Source organism: Nannobrachium achirus (genome assembly GCF_963921795.1).
Source record: "Nannobrachium achirus genome assembly, chromosome: 21".
In the NCBI taxonomy this organism is placed as follows: domain Eukaryota; kingdom Metazoa; phylum Chordata; class Actinopteri; order Myctophiformes; family Myctophidae; genus Nannobrachium; species Nannobrachium achirus.
The window spans coordinates 50,092,319-50,109,533 of NC_137828.1; the positions used below are offsets into that span (position 1 = coordinate 50,092,319).

The 17,215-nt window shown below is 42.7% G+C and overlaps 1 protein-coding gene across 2 annotated transcripts; it reads left to right on the plus strand.

The window, feature by feature from the left end:
- Window positions 1–831: 831 nt before the first annotated feature.
- On the plus strand, window positions 832–15,844 carry LOC308306917 (STEAP1 protein-like). Of its 2 annotated transcripts, XM_080751971.1 has the most exons (8): window positions 832–960; window positions 1,187–1,324; window positions 3,276–3,394; window positions 5,581–5,823; window positions 6,507–6,612; window positions 8,414–8,580; window positions 12,798–12,962; window positions 13,859–15,844. In XM_080751971.1, the coding sequence occupies exons 3-8, from the start codon at window positions 3,278–3,280 to the stop codon at window positions 14,144–14,146; spliced, it is 1,086 nt and encodes a 361-aa protein (XP_080608097.1). In that variant the 5' UTR covers window positions 832–960; window positions 1,187–1,324; window positions 3,276–3,277; the 3' UTR covers window positions 14,147–15,844. The 2 variants fall into 2 exon arrangements, with proteins under 2 accessions (XP_080608097.1, XP_080608098.1); XM_080751972.1 differs by lacking the exons at window positions 832–960; window positions 1,187–1,324; window positions 3,276–3,394 and adding exons at window positions 3,419–4,067; window positions 4,103–4,258 and having other exon boundaries at window positions 5,015–5,823.
- The last annotated feature ends 1,371 nt before the right edge of the window (window positions 15,845–17,215 follow it).

The following is a 17,215-nucleotide window of genomic DNA, read 5'->3' on the forward strand; positions in this document are numbered from 1 at the left end:
GGGAACAGGCACCCGACAACGTGTATCTGGTACTGCCAAAATCCCAGGAAATTGGCAAAAGTTTCTGACAAACATTGACAACAAGAAGGAAAGGAACTGTTCTCATTCCTTTCAAGTAAGTTGTTAACAGATTGCTTGAAATGCACACGTCTTTGCAAATGTTCTTGTGAGAACTAACTAGACCAGAGCAGACTGTATATTAGATTAGAATGTTTATTATTTGTTAAAATATTGTTCTAGTAGTTGTTAAAGCCAATGGTGCTATATTGTGATACAGTTAAAACAAATGTAACTGTATTGTTGATGTTGAGTGTAATAACCATGTTATTGTCTAATTTGTGTGAAATATCAGAATATTCAAAACAAATATTTGACTCCAGTTGATTCCTCACACAGTATTGACTTGATATAGCAATAGAAACATATATTGCACAAGCAATTGTGGGAAAATTAAGACATGTAAAAAAAATCTTAATTCCGATTTTGGTTATTTTTGTTAATAGGGTAAAACATATATTTTTCTTCAATCTGGTGTCTTGACACTCAAACCAAAATTGTTCTATAGACCATAATCTACAAATTGGAAGTGAAAAATAAACTTTAACACAAATCTAAAATGAAAACAAAAAAAATACATGCAAGGAACCCCACTATATGAGTGCTGACTGAGTGCAGTGTGACCATCCCTCCGGACTATGGGACTATAGTAGTATACTATTAGCAACAAGTGCGGCCGGGAAAATTATGTTTTATTTTTTCAAGGACAGCTCCGATGTCACGAGTCGCAGCTAGGTGACCCACTGTGACCCTGTCCCGTCCTGTCCCACTCCCGTCCCACTCCCGTCCTGTCCTGTCTGTGACTGTCGCGTAGCCACATTGTCATTCATGTGTATGTGTCTCAGTGGGAAGTCCCAATGAGTTTTGACAGAGCGAATGATGAATGAAGACCTGTTGCGTGACGTGAGTGACATCGGTTTTCCTTTCAATTTGTCATCATGAACAATTATCGCGTGTAATGTGTTCCTTCTTCTACGTTCTACCACTGTTATTACCTGTCATACTCATTAGTCATTACCCAGCATATCGCTATCGTAACTGTACAGGCTACGTTTTAAACTGAAGAGTTGCCGCACTCCCGAGAGACATGGCGTGATTTTGACTGACCTTACTTTTTTTTACGTGGCAGGTTTCACTGACTAGACTAGACGCTACGACTCCGTCCGGACTTGATGGACAGGCAGGTCTGGTCAGCTGCCGTTTTCAGACACTGATATGAGTCTAATTTATCTTTAGTGAAACAAAGACCCCAAAAGGTTCAATCAAGGTAAATGCATCATTTGTTATATCATTATAGGATATTATTTATTATCATCATCATCATCGTCATTTTAGAAGTTTGTTATCTGTAGGCCTAGTAGAGCAATTGTATATTGAGCTAATAAAAGTATTCATTCCTTATAAATAATAGGTTATTAATATCACCCTAATCATGTTTTTGACAGTCATCCTTTCCCAGTGACATGTTCCCAGAAACATGAATGTAGTTTTCTGCAACTTGGAACATATTTTGCCCAGTAGCCTTCATAAAACCTCAAAGTCTTGTTACTTTTGGTAATGGCAGAGTTAATCCTGTGGATTACGGGTTTATGTGTGGGAATAAAACCCAGAGTTATGTGAAATCTCTCCTCCACTCTGCATTCCTGAGCGTAACAAAATTGGCCCCTATGACTGCAAGCCAACTGAATGTGTATGCTCAAAGCATAGTCTCAGCCCTTAATTAAAGGCTTTCATTGTTGTGTGCAGGGGCGTCACAAGGTGGGGGGAAAGTGGGACTGAGTTACTAGGGCCCAATGTGGAGGGAACTTAATTCATTTATAGCCTATTTAGCTCGAGTCTCGTGCTGAAACTCAAATGTTTAATTTTGGTAAAAGTATCAATACTGCAATGTAGAAATACTTTGTTAGGCTGCCCTCACACCAAAATACCTATGAGAGTGGAATCCGCGTTCCGCCAATGCATTTCAATGAGAGTGAAGCGGTTTCATGCCAGCAGAGGATTTCTGCAAAAAACGCTCCCTTATCATTGAAATGCATTGGAGGAACGCGGATTCCACTCTCATAGGTATTTTGGTCTGAGGGCACCCTAACAAGTGAAAGTAAGGAATTAAAAATGTACTTGAGTAAAAGCAGGCCGATCTTCAAGCTCACAATGCATCGCATCGCTATTTTCAAATGGCCGAAATATACAGTATAGGCTATAGGTCTGAAGTGGGTATTTGGGTAATGTATGTTTTGTAATACTAATCAAAATCTACAAAAACACTAGTATAGTTTTCAAATAATTGTTGTGGAGTAAAAGTATAATATTTGCCTCTGCCTCTGAGATGTAGTGGAGAAGAAGTAAAAGTAGCCTGCAGAAAATTGGAAATAGGCCTACTCCAGTAAAGTGAAAAAAAGAAAACAATTTAGGCCTACTTGGTTAGCATGTATCAAAACACCATCCCACTTCCAGCAGTGGAAGCTTGTGATTGGCTGAACTGGAGGTAGGGAGCGCTCCGTTGTGTTCGCCTGTACTGCGCGGAGGTGCCGAAAGTCGGGGAGACGAAGATTTACAATTCTGTCCATAACACATAAGTCGGTAACGGCGCTGAGTTGGCTCATGCGACCGTCGCAACGCTCGACATGACGACTCGCTCACTACCGCTCGCTCGGCGGTGTCTCACGTGGCTCATGGTCGCCTAAGGCTTCCCACACACCTGCAGGCACAAAGTCTAGTCTAGTGCGTGTGGGGGGAGCGGGGGGCAGAGACAGCACAATGCATTGCGGATGGAAGTCTAGTGGTTTGAAGTCTAGTGCGAGTCCTGTGGTTGCACAGAGCACCATCCAACAAGCACACAACACGCACTAGACTTCAAACCACTAGACTTCCATCCGCAATGCATTGTGCTGTCTCTGCCCCACGCCTCCCCCACACAACTCTCACTCAACTTGTGCGTTCCAGTCTGAGTGCAGCCTGAGACGGCGCGACTCCGTCATCTTCACTGAAAACAAGTGCTCCTCCCATGGTCCATTGTTGGAACCGGGATGGTGTTTTGATTCACGCACTTGGTTACTTTACACCACTGCTGATATGACAGGTGTCTGTGTCTGTTTCTAAAACACATTGCCTACTAATATGTTTGTATCTTCATTTGAATGGGTTTTTCCAAGTGTTTTTCCACTCAGACAGTAGGCCTATGTGAACATGATGATGTTTGGTCTTTTCTTGCTGTGTAGAGATGAAGAGCAGAGAGACCGATTCTGAGAAAAGACAACACAGTTCCCAATGCACACAACAAGAGTGGCAGGAAATGGACGACATGGACTTGGGGGATATACCTCAACTTGACCCAAAGGTTCTCGCACGCACGCACGCACGCACGCACACACTCAGAGTCAGTCAGTCAGTTCCCTGGGTCAGATGGGGATCTGTCTAAATTGGGACCCTGCTTTTCATTTGGCTTGAGCTGTAGTGTGCTGCTGAAATAATCATCACAGGACTTTTCTCAAGAGAGGGAGGGAGACTCAAGCCTAATTTATACTGTAGAAGACAACCTCTGTGAGCCAGATTTTGGGGCTCTTTGATATTATTTGGTATGTCTCGCAGGCTGTGAGCTAGTTGGCTCATACCTCCTGCAATTTCTAGTGGCTCACACCATTGCTATGGTGACGGTCACAGGACACTTGTCAGTGTGCCGATGTATTGAGTAAAAAATGTGTTATGAGCTTTTTGAGCCATTTACTGTAGCTTGTTTTACACAGTATAAACTTGGCTTCATTGACCTCGCTGGCATGAATATACCAGTACATGTAGAACTAGAACACAAAGTGGATCTTGGCAGTGATTAGTTTCACTTAATCTCTTGGCCCGGCTCAGGTTTAAAAATATTGAATGTTGTTTTACCAATAAAAAATCATGAGGCATGCCGGTGCTGCTGGGCTAAAGTTTCTGCTCTCACCATGGAGACTGGGGTTCGATTACTTTGCGTTGTCTCCAACTTGAACATAATCCAGTGAACATAATTTGCTGTGTGCTCAGCAGGGAGTGGAGCTGGGAGGGATAGTGTGTGTTTCTTTGCATGTGTCAAGGTCGCCTGAGACAGCGTGCCTCCGTCATGGTCAATGAAAAATGTACCCATATAATCATGGTATCTGGTTGAGTCATTATTATTAGGAAATGTGCCCATATAATCACATGTCTTTTCACTTTTTGGAGCTGTGTGAAGCACAGGCTCCCTATACGTGGCTGTGTGGGTCTGTGTGTCTGTGTGTGTGTCTGTGTGTCTGTGTGTGTGTGTGTGTGTATGTAGCCTGAACTTCCTAAACTTCGGCACGCCACTAGTCCCACAGTTTTGCCACCACACACTCGCGCCATATGTCAAATCGACCGGCTTACTCGGGAATCGTGGGCTATTACTTTTCTAAGAGAAAGGTTCTATAGTTTAATTGATATTAATTTATTAGTGAATTAATTTTCCCCATTGACTTATAATGGGAATCGCAAAAACTCACATTCAATTATTTGTCTCTCGCAAACCATAGGGGCTAGAGTTTCAAGACTTGGAGAGGAGGTTCATAATGATTTCAAGGATTAAATGAAAAATAATTGTGTCATTTGGCCGCATGGTGGCGCCATAACACCCCACTTTACGTTTTGGCCTGTAACTCTTGAACCGTAGGTCGGAAAATTAAAAATATTTTTTCCCTGGATTCCTTGGGCCATGACGCATCTCCCCATATAGGCCACGCCCATTTGCGCCATGATAGATTGTCCGCCATCTTGAATTTTCTCCAAAACACACTTTTTGCTCCTTTTCCTACATATTTTCTTCAAATGTCACAAAAATCGGTACACATGATCCACACACACACACACACACACACACACACACACACACACACACACACACACACACACACACACACACACACACACACACAGCTCCACTTCACACAGGTGTGATTTTTTGGAGCAGTGGAACACAGCTCCCTACATTCACTCTTGTCAGTCCCTATGTGGGTCCTCATTAGTATGAACTTTGCCCTAGTGGCACACTATGTTTCTTACAACGGTGCGTGGCCGGAGTGGGCCTGCACACACACGCACGCACGCATGCACGCACGCACGCACACACGCACGCACACACACACACACACACACACACACACACACACACCCCCCACACACACGTGTTATATGATGTTCTTTTTGCACTGTATTGTGTACATCTGTCTGTTGTTTAATGTCTCAATGAAATGAGTACCCTAATGTAAAGAAAACTTGGGTTTAAATCCTATTAGTAGACCGTGAGTTTTAGTTTGCCAGAGTTTTACACTATTTTCAAACCACTTGAACCAGTATTTCAGTTTCTACAGAGTATGAAGAACAATCAACTCCACACTACATGGTTAACCTTCCTGTAATTGACCATATTCACCTGGAGGCCATGTTTGCATTGAAACCGGGTGGCAACATGGGGTTGCAACTGGGGTGGCAAGATGACCGCCGTGTGAATATGGTCAATTGTCCTGTATTCTCCAGGACCACGAGAACCAACAATGTGCATTGCTGACCCGGACCAAGCCAGGACCCCCGCTGACCTCTCTGTATATGGAGAGCTTTGAGTTCCCTGCCAGCGTGGCTCTGGAGGAGATGCCCCTCTTCCCGCAGTGGGCGCTGCCACTGAGGCTGACGGCCATTCTCATGGCAGGGACCTTCCTCTACACATTCCTCAGGGATGTGCTGCAGCCCTTTGTCACCAAGAACAAGAATTACTTCTATAAGGCAAGTGTTTCTTTTTTGGCCTGTGATAAAAAAAGGGGGAAAAAAAAGATGCCATGACATGACATCAAAAAATGATTCAAGCTATTAGAGCAGTGTTTCCCAGATTATTTTCGAGGGTCCCCAGATTAAAATTCCTACTATTTGTCACATAGGCTTACATTGCTGTATGTGTATGCAAGATTTGTTCTCCGCATTTGACCCATGATGAGCCGCAGCTGTGCCACGCTCGGGAAATCAGTAGTGGTGATTTAACCCCCCAATCCAACCCTTGATGATGAGAGCCAAGCATGGAGGCATTGGGTCCCATTTTTTTCTCTATGACCCGACCAGGGATCGAAACCCTGACCTCCCAGTCTCAGGGCAGACACTCTAACCACAAGGCTGGCTGAGCTGGTTGATTACTCACTCAACAATAAACAAACCAGGATGTCTGCATATTTCCTAAGTTACAATTTAATGACTTTTAAGACCTTTTTAACTCAAGATTGTCCAAATTGTCAAATATTATGTAAGAAAGAGGCAAACATTGTGAAAATACACACAGCGCTTCGCAGTACAAAGGGTTGTGAGCTTGTAGTTATTTTCACAATATTTATCTGTGGAACCGAGTCAAACAAAATGTAATGCCTACAATTCCAAGGGCTTGAGTAATTCTTGTATGCTGCTATTTTGTTTTTCCTAAGATGCCAGTGTTGGTGATGAACAAGACCCTGCCGTGGACATCCATCACCTTGCTGGGCCTGGTTTATCTGCCTGGCCTGCTGGCTGCCCTGCTGCAGCTACGCAGAGGTAGTGTACACCACTATATGCTTACAATGACGTGGACCACTTCTGGTGTGTTCAAAATATTTAACAATGTAATAACAACGGCTCTGGTGCATATGCATCGGGGGACCGAGGGAATCTGCATCGCTTCTGCGTGCATTGCTTCCACGTGCATCACAGAAACGGTAGTTGGTAGGCCAATCAGAGGCAGCAGGTGGGGGCGGGTCTTTACAGCTGAGCCGCACAACATCAGGAACTGGATGGAAACATGCCAATAAAGCTCTGTTGAATTGAATTGATAAGTCCCGGAAAAGACGCGCTGTGATTGGCCAGTAGTCACTTTGACTGGCAGCTTTCCCTCGGTTTTTCAGGACGTCCGGCCTACAGTTGTTACACGTCGCTCCAATGAACTGCAGCGGCGGATGAGGTGTCTACCTTTTTATATCTACTAGTCCTTACCCGTTCAAAGATATGAGCTCCGAAATGATATGCAGTGTGTGGGTTATGGGATGTGCACTGTGCATACAGTATATGAGGGATGGAAAGTAACTTTAACTGGTGCTTGCATGATAATATGTAGGAGCATCAATGTAAGAAATACCCGTTTCGTTTAATGGCTACAGAGATACTGTGTACCGATCTGCATGATTTTTGGACAAAATCATATCGAATTAATAACAGGCTTTGTAATTAATCGCATTTTAATCGCATATTAATATTTTACCAGAGAAGCATTTTTTTTCAAGTAAAACACATTTTGTTGTACGAGTGAGTCAACAAGTGAGTTTTTTAAATCTAAATTTCGCATCCACTGGGCCGAGCAAAGCTCTCTGATCGGCTACTTCTCCCTTTGTGTTTGTTGTCTCTTCTCGATTTGTGCATCGCTATGATCGGTATGCCCGAAACTGAAGGTTAGCAAAAACTAAGTGTGATTAAAATGCTTTAATTGTTTTAATCGTGTTAATTTTCTGTAATTAGTTCATCGCAATTAATCAGTTAAAGTCCCAGCCCTAGTAAATAGGAAAAAAATCATTTTGGGGGTGAACTACTCCTTTAAGCTCCTGCCCAAGAACACTGAGTTGAGTCAGTCCCTCGGATAGCAATAAAATCCCATCCTAAGACACCGCGGACACGCGGCCATAAATCCCCCAACAGGCCCTTCATCTAAATGAAACTTAACAAGACAACAATGTTGAAATGCCTGGAGCTGAAACTGTTTGCAGAAGGGTCTGTAGAAAATAAGACTTTGAACTCAAACCACATAGACTGTGACATATATGCCCACGACCCCTCACACACGCTGGCACATCACATGTCGTCGTTGTCGGGTGGAAACCTTGTATTTCCAAAACCGTTTGTTTTGTATTTATCATTAAAAAAAATATTTAAACTAGTGAAAATAGCCGATCGTGTGCTTGTAGATCTGCTATTTTCACTAGTCTTGTGCGACAGTCTTGTGTGATGAAGTAGGGCTTTACTTATTTTTACAAATTTGAAACATGGAGATACGAGGTTTCTGCCCGACAATGACTATCTGCATCAACAGTAATCAGTAACTGTTTAGACCTGAGGAACCGATTCTACAAATGTCTTCTAAATACTAATGGTTTTCTGAAAAACCCATATAAAGCAGTGGTTCTCAAACGTTTTGTTTTTGTTGACAATGCAATACAACACTGTGAAAAAAACCTAGTGGAACAAATAGAATCAGCAGTGGAACTATATAACCAGGTCACATAGGCTATAGTACCACACATCAAAAGTGACTGATCAATGTCCTGGACTTAAAGTAGTGTGGTTATTCAAAAATGACTCTCCTTTCCAGGTACAAAGTATAGCCACTTCCCGGCGTGGCTGGACAGGTGGCTGTGTATGAGGAAGCAGCTGGGACTGCTGTCATTTTATCTGGCCTGTCTCCACGCTGTCTACAGCCTCTCCTATCCCATGAGGAGATCCTACAGGTACAAACTGCTCAACTGGGCATATCAACAGGTAGGATACTGGCATCTGTCACATAGCGTATCTATTGATTGATTTATTGATTCATTGATTGAATACTTTATTATTAGTCAGGAATGTAAACAGCTCGTGGTACAGTAAGACATTAGGTCACTCGCAACTTCGGAAAAGCATTACCCCGAATTAGAGTTCGGAAAGCTGCACGTCGGAAAGTCGGGACTCTCTGACTTCGGTTTTGAGTATGGACAGGCCTTTAGGCTAAAAGTATAACACAAAAAAAGATCCTGGGGACTTCTATTGTGGTCCTCAATTCATCAACAGCATGAAATTACACAATAATACATTGTCATCAACAAATTACAAACACTATCTCTACAAAGGATTTGATTTGCCTCCCCCTGTGCTCTCATGGTAGATGCCTGTTTTGAAAGAAACCAGTATTTCACATTTCACATTCACATCCATGTTTAAAAATGTGGAATGCAGGACATTTTGGTTTGGCAGAGTAGTAGAATGAGAATTTGCCAATGTTTGTTTTTGGTGGTACCAGATCATGGCATGCTCCCTCTTGCTCCCTCCACTTTGGAGAAGTAGTTAGACAGGTATGAGGGTATTGAGGGCACTGTCCCTTTTAATAACTTAAATACCAATCCTATTGATATTTGCTTAACCGTGTATTCTACCCTGAGCCATCCCAAGACAAGGAGAAGTTTGTTTTTCGTAGATGTTATATACCATATTGGTATTTGCTGAAATAATTTACGTCATTTACTGTAGGTCAGTGGTTATCAATGTGGGGTCCCCTGACCCCCACGCTCCTTGAAGAGGCTCCCAGGGATCCACAAGTAAATTATTGATTGTTAATCTCCACTACAATAAGGCAGTTAGATGTACACAAGTAAATACTAGAGCAGGGTTCCCCAATTAGTTTTCCCCAAGGGCCGAAATGATGTCTAGGGTACCAAGCCTCAGGCAAAAGGGAGCTACAAAGCTAAGCTGGAGAACTGTCTGCAGGAGAACAATACGAGACAAGTGTGGGGTGGTTTCAGGAAGATCACGGGGTACGGCTCCGCCAACTCTTCTGTGCCATGCACGGAGGAGCTGGCAAATGAGATGAATCGTTTTTTCAATCGGTTTGACGGAGCTCCTGTTAGTGTTCAACAAGCAGCTGCTGGGTCAAACGGTGACCTTGGTTGCCGCTCTGTTTCCTCCCCTGTACCTTTATGTTTTTTGACTTCTCCAGTGCTTTCAACACTATCCAACCGGCTCTGCTTGCGGAAAAGCTTACGCTGATGGGGGTGGACAAGGGCTTTGTGGCATGGATCACAGACTACCTTTCAGAAAGACCACAGTTTGTGAGACTGCAGAGCTGTCGGTCTGATGTGCTGGTGATCAACACGGGGGCCCCTCAAGGAACTGTGCTCTCACCCTTCCTGTTCACTCTCTATACATCGGACTTCCGCTTCAATTCCAAGACCTGTCATCTGCAGAAGTTCTCAGATGATACCGTGGTGGTCAGCAAGATCTCGGGTGACAACACAGCTGAGCACGATGGTGTGGTGAGGGACTTTGTGCAGTGGAGCAAGGCTAACCATCTCAGGCTCAACGCTAGCAAGACCAAGGAGATGGTGGTGGACTTCCGTACTTCCAAGAGAGTCCCCCCGGTGCCAAGCACCATTAACGGAGAGGTGGTTGAGCTTGTGGATAACTACAAATTCCTCGGAGTACACCTGAATAGTTCACTGGACTGGTCGGACAACGCGCAGGCGATTCACAGCAAGGGAAAAAGCAGGCTGTTCCTCCTGAGAAGACTGAGGTCGTTTGGTTTTGGTGTGTGCAATAGGATGTTACAGATGTTCTTCCAGTCTGTCATGGCAAGTGTCCTCTTTTTTGGTATAACATGCTGGGGTGGCAACAACAGAGCAGGTGACACGTTTAACCTAAACAGACTGGTGAGGAAAGCTGGCTCTGTCTTTGGGTCCTCTCTGCAGGGGGTGGAGGAAGTAACCAGGGTGCGAACAGCGAGGAAGCTAGATTCCATCTTGGAGAACTCCTCTCACCCCCTCCATCTGGAGATCACCAGTTACTGGAGTAAGAGAGGAAACGACCGCTTTGCCTACCCAGGACGGAGATGTGAGAGACTAGGAAAATCTTTTGTACCGGCCGCCCTTAAGCTGTACAACGAGACACATAACGGACGATTGAAAAGGACTTCCTTCCTAACTTAGACTGACGGAACTATTGCTGTATTGACTTTGCCTCCTAAGGACCTTCCAGGGAGAGTGCTCATGTGCGTCTTGCGGTGACACGCTTCCTAGTTTCTTCTTCTCTGAGCAGTTTTTTTGTTTTTCGCACTGATTTTTGACATTGCACTATTAGGTTGTGTTGGTAGTTTCTGAGTATTTTGCTTTGTTTAACAATGACAGTGAGATACTTGTTGCACTAACTAGCAGTGACTCTCTTTTTGTAAGACACTTTATGTATATATACTTATATATTATTCGCCCCCTCTATTGATGCACCTTCTCTTTATTGGTACTGTACTGCTCTTGTTTTTTTTTTCTCTTATCTATATTTTTTCTTACTTCTCTGTAACTTTGTAAATAACTTTATACTGCTGTGCTACAACTGGACAACTGAATTTCCCCCTTGGGATAATAAAGGTATCTATCTATCTATCTATCTAAGGGCCACAACATTGCAGGGGGCGACGGTGGTGTTCCCGCTACTCCAGCGACAGTTCAGATATCGTCGTTGTCGGGTGAAGATCTTGTATGTCCACAACCGTTTGTTTTCGCATTTATCATTTTAAAAATGATTTAAACTAGTGAAAACAGCCGATCTACTGCTGTTTTCACTACTTTTGTGCGACGGCCATGTATGATGAAGCAGGGCTTTACTTTGCGAAAGAACATACAAATTTGGAGATACAAGGTTTCTACCCGACAACGACGATATACTAGTGTTGTTGCTGCTCTTATACCACCATTATTACTGGGGTTGGTGGGGGCCAGACAGTAGAATGGCTATTTTGATCAGAGTTTCACTTTTATGTCTATTCCTACAGTACCATTGACAGTAAATGAAATGTGGGCCAAACAACTTTACCTCTTTCACAATCTGTGTGTGTGTGTGTGTGTGTGTGTGTGTGCGTGCGTGCGTGCGTGCGTGCGTGCGTGCGTGTGTGTGTGTGTGTTTGTTTGTGTTGTACTGCAGTTTATGTTGACTAAAGGAAGCGTTCTGCAGTGTATTTTAAGTGTGATTATTGACTTTGGCACAATTCTTAGTCACAGTGGGTCACAATCAGCCATTTATTCACCAGTGTACTCCCCCCTCTTTTTATTAAGGATTTATGTATCCTAACATTTCTTGTCACCAAAACTAAAACACCCACTAAAAGCCTCCTTGTGGTGTCTCCACTAGCAAGTGTTAAGCTGTGCTGTGTCCTTTCTGGCTAAAAGTATGTTGTATCCACTCTGGCTAAAAGTGTGTTTCTCTGTCTGAACCCTGCTGGATCAGATATCGGGAGACAATAATGGCACTCAGAATGCCCCACACCCAATGCAAGGTCAATCTGTGGTACTGTTACATTGCTCATAATCCACATTCAGGAATGCCCTGACACCATCCATTAAATCACTGGGCCCTTTCACAACTAGCCTGAAAAACTATCAGGAAACCACAAGGGGAGGAAATGCAATTTCTCATAGAAAGGAGGTGCCATTCACTGCCAACGTTTTACAATTTACAATTTAGGTATTTAGCAGACGCTCTTAATCCAGAGCGACTTAAAATAAGCAAGGTAATACATCAATACATCAAAGTCAATACATCAAATGCGTAGAAATAGTATCCTAAGAAAAAATAATGTAGAACGCACCTATTCTGTAAAAACTTTATATAAAAACCTAAAAAATGCTATCTAACTTGTTGCTATGGGCTAAGGTGGAGTCTGAAGAGGTGAATCTTCAGGCCACGGCGGTCCCCAGGACTTTGTTGTGTTATTCTTTTAGCCAACTGTACCTCGTGCTGTTTACATTTCTTACTAATACAATAATCAATCAATCAATCAATCAATCAATCAGATGATTTTAGTCCAGCACAAGATCATACAACAACCAATACAACAAACACATTTTAATATTAACACACACATATAAACATACCTTTCTTTGTTTTCTTTGTTTTTGCATTGTAGCATTATAACAATTTTAATATACAGTATAATAATAATTACGGTGCCCATTCAGGTCCAGCAGAACAGGGAGGATGCTTGGGTGTCTGATGACGTCTGGCGAATGGAAATCTACATTTCCCTGGGCATCATGGCTCTGGGCTTGTTGGGCCTTCTAGCCATCTCCTCCCTGCCATCCGTCTCCAACACACTTAACTGGAGAGAGTTCACCTACGTCCAGGTATGGTCGTTGACTCCAGGCGGCTAAAATGTTTTAAACCAGGGGTCATCAACAGGGGGGGGGGTCAGGGACTTTTTATTATATATATATTTTATTTTACATTTACCACTTGCACCCTTGCATCCCTATTCTGGGGGGAACATTAACCCGGAAATATATATTTTCGGCAAAAAGGTTTGGTGTGCAGGGAAAAAAAGAGCAGACCAAGTGCCAAAGTTTGTTGATTATTTTTGATGCAGTAATGGTCCCCCAAAATCATGTGGGGACCCACAGGTTGAGAACCACTGTTCTTCATCACGTGTCCTGGGCCTTTCTACTGTCTTGCTGTTCTTTTCTGCCCATGTCAGTTTTCCCCTCCATTCAGAACGGGTACACATTATTGTGTATCATTATTTTATGCTTTAACTTTTGAAAAGCTTGTAGATCTGCTATTTTTGAAAAATCGTGAAAATTAGAATTTTTGTCTTTTGAAAAAACCTCAGCAATCTGGTCAGCCATCGTCAAAGAAAAGGTCCTTTTCACTTAACTGGAGCTCAGTTTAGTCTGAACTTGAAAGACTATGTCAGTGGTTCTCAAACCTTTTCATGTGAAGGACCCCCAAAATGATATAATGATATGTATTATTTGGCCACGGACCCGCATCTCAAAATATTTTAGTTCCAGGGACCCCCAAGAAGCAAAATTTGAGTTCGCTTTCAAAATACATATATTCAAAGATGTGCACACATTTTCACAACTTTTTCAAAAATAGCAGATCTACAAGCTCACAGCGCGGCACTCGGTGCCGCGCTGTGAGCTTGTGTATCTGCTATTTTTCACTGGTTAAAGCATTCAATAATTCTAGGCCTAAATGGGTTTTAAGATGCTTGACGTGCTGTCTGTCTCCATCCCCCTAGCGCTCTCTGGGCTATGCTGCGTTGCTGCTGTGCACGGCCCACGCTCTGGTCTTCGGCTGGAGGAAGTGGGTGGAGCCCACACAGTACGTGTGGTACACCCCCCCATCGTTCATCCTGGCCTCTCTCCTCCCACTGAGCGTCCTGTCGGTCAAAGCTGCGCTGCTGCTGCCCTGCTGGAGCAGGAGGCTGGAGCTGATTCGCCGCGGCTGGGAGGCCCCGCCTCCTCCTCCTGTCTGTCACGGGGGTGCACCACCACCTGCCAGACCCGAGACAGTCCGACTGAGATGACAGCGGAGTACAAATGCAATACATACAGCCGCTGCTGTGACATTCTAGTTTTGTGCTTTTCATTTTTTCTTTGCGGAAATGTTTCTGTGAAACAAGACATGATGCCTATCCTACAAACAAGATCATCACCTAGGAAAGGAAGAAAAACAATCAATGTTAACATGTCTGTTTTGTTACAATTTGCTCTACTACTGGAGCCAACTCTTGAACAAGGACGAGTCAAGGACGGTAAATGGTAATGGTATGCAATCTAAACAACATTCTTAGCATTTGAGGTCAAGCAAATATAGTATATGTCTATGTAAATAAGATATGTAAACACTGAACCAACATGCACACAGTATAATAGCATTTTGGCTATGTCACAAAAGAGGCAACAAAGCTCTCCTTCCCAATGCTTGAGTGCATTTTATTGCAGTCCTCAGGTAATCCTAAAGTTAATTCTTGAATCCATTAGTTACGGTATATCTTAAAGTTCACAAACCATTTCAATGGGATTTCTATTTTCTTCAGCATAGTCACTCTACTGGACCTCTAAAGAAACAGAAAGTCTCATTAGAAAGCTTGTCCATACTTTGCAACATCACAGCGTGAGTCTTACGTTAAGGGGAGTAATGATCCCAAAAATATCTGCAGCAGTATCTGTAAGGAGAGATGCTTTTAGTTCTAGTGTGACTCATGCCGAGATGATGAGCATCCATCCAATTCTGTGAGTGTTTGTTACAGCGTTTCCTGATCCCTAAGGTTCTGTGGTCTCATTTTACTGATCATTTGGATATTTGTCCTCACAGTCCAGGGGATGTGTTGAAACATTGACACTATTTCAAGGTCAAGGTGCTGACAAACAGTAGATCAACAGTGGATAAAACAATAAAAGTCTGCACACTGGTTCTCAGCACCACTTTATTTTTTGTCGCTACGTTTGGAAGATCTTCATCAAGAATAGCTGATGAAGATCTTGTGATCGATACATGGATGAAGCACCAATAAGAAAGAGTTGATAACCAGTGTGCACACTTAATAATGTTATACTGTATATAACAATAAGTTAAGAATTTTGGGATATTCAGGATATATGTGGACATTTTTCCAATCTTTTTATATTTTTGCTGTAGTGTGTCCAAATCCAAATATGTCAAGCCAAAAGTAGCACAAAAGTATTGCAAATCACAGATCACAGCTTGAGCTTGTAGATCTGCTATTTTCACTACTTTTATGCGACACCTCTTTATGATGAAGTTTTCTGCTAGACAGCAACACATTCACTGTGTTGCATTACAATCATACAGTATATAGTGTAGATTACAATGTTGCTGTTAAAATATTCTGATTGTGACAGCGTGTTTTAGGGCACTGTTTCCCAAACAGTGGGACCATGTTTGGGTTGCGGACCAATTTTTATGGGTTGAGAGTCATTGTTGAAATGTGAGCTGTTGAATACAAAATCTCTTTTGTCTTTGAGAGAGCGGTGTCAAATAATTAAACTTCTAAAGGAAATCCCAGATTGTGTTGGAAGCGCAGCAAAATGTTCATTTAAATGCTCTTTTAATTGTAGACCTATGAGATTTAATCAGAAATACTTTTCAATCATAACTGTTAGCCAGGAAAACCTCCGTGCATGCTGCTGAAGCTAGATTCCTGTAGAGCAGGGGTGGGCAACTTTGATGATGGCGAGGGCCACTATATTTCCACCTTCACTCCAGAGGGCCACATTGCATATTGCAAGCTCAAAACGCGTCGCATTGCGACGCGTTTTGAGCTTGTAGATCTGCTATTTTTGCTTCTTTTGAATTGAAATCATGAATAATTTTTGATATTTTTTAATTGGAATCCTGAAATGTACAATTTTATTTCATTTCAAATGCATTTAGTTATACTCATGTTAACTTTATGAACCTAAATACAAATATGTTGGATATGAAAGAAAAAAAACGGTCATGTTTGCATGTTTGGAATTGGAACAGGTGAAATCAATAATATGTCAGTATTCTGATATTAACCTGCGGGCCGCATTAAGTGAAGGTGGGGGCCGCATGTGGCCCCCGGGCCGCCTGTTGCCCATGTATGCTGTAGAGAGTTGAGATGATCTAGGCACCTGTTACCTCCAACCTTAGTTAAAATATATATGTCAAACAATTTATCTATTAAAACCGGGAAAGCATCTGTGTCATTTTAAATTTTAAGTTGGCTATTCAAAAAAGAAGAAAAGGAAAAAAAAAGGTATAGGCCTACAATCAAGCTCACAGCAAAATATATCTAGCAAGTGTGAGAACTACTGATTTAGAAGGCATTTGTAGAATCTGCCTCAGGTCTAGCTGAAGAAAGTGGTCAGTGGTGTATTACTCGTAGCATGTGAGGGGTCTAACTATAGGGGTTTTTCATGATTCTGAATCCATTGCAAGCATTTATTTTGCACGAAAAACATTCCTCAGGCTAAAAATGGACCCCACAAAACTGAGCGGACCTCAGAAAAGTCATGACTCATCACTAAACCATAGTTTTGTGGGTCCGTTTTCAGCCCGAGGAATGTTTTTTGTGCAAAACAAATGATGGCAATGGATTCAGAATCATGAAAAACCCCTAGTTAGACCCCTCACATGCTACTTAAAGAAGATTTTTTGGGGGGCCCTTTTTTTTAGCTTAGATTGACTGGCCTATTTTCTCTATCCTTAGCTTTAGCTGGTGGGAGGACAACCACTGTGACATGCCAGACTGCTTCATGTCAGGGCACTTGTTGATTTCATAGGAGCATATAAGGTGTGCAGTATTCCCTAGTCTTAGTGTCTTTTAATAAAGTTGTTTTTCTTTTTTGCCACTCTGAGACTGAGTCTTTGGGTACGCTATATAAATTTGAGATATTATTATTATTATTATTATTTATTGTCTCCAGCAGCCGAAGGCATGGGGGAGAGTATGTTTTCCCCTCCGTCCGTCCGTGCGTCCGTCCGTGTGTGTGTGTGTGTGTCCGTGCGTGCGTCCTCGCAGTTTGTTACCGTCCACCCAATCTGGGAACCCATCATTAAAGAAAGGGTGACGCCCACTCGGTCTGTCTCTCTTCCTTTAGCGTAG

What these genes read in the sequence shown, in the direction of transcription:
- LOC308306917 (XM_080751971.1), top strand. Translation starts at nt 3,278, where the DNA reads ATGAAGAGCAGAGAGACCGATTCTGAGAAAAGACAACACAGTTCCCAA. An exon ending in TACCTCAACTTGACCCAAAG is followed by an intron (nt 3,395 to 5,580) that starts GTTCTCGCACGC and finishes TGTATTCTCCAG; the next exon opens with GACCACGAGAACCAACAATG. An exon ending in TCAACTGGGCATATCAACAG is followed by an intron (nt 8,581 to 12,797) that starts GTAGGATACTGG and finishes GTGCCCATTCAG; the next exon opens with GTCCAGCAGAACAGGGAGGA.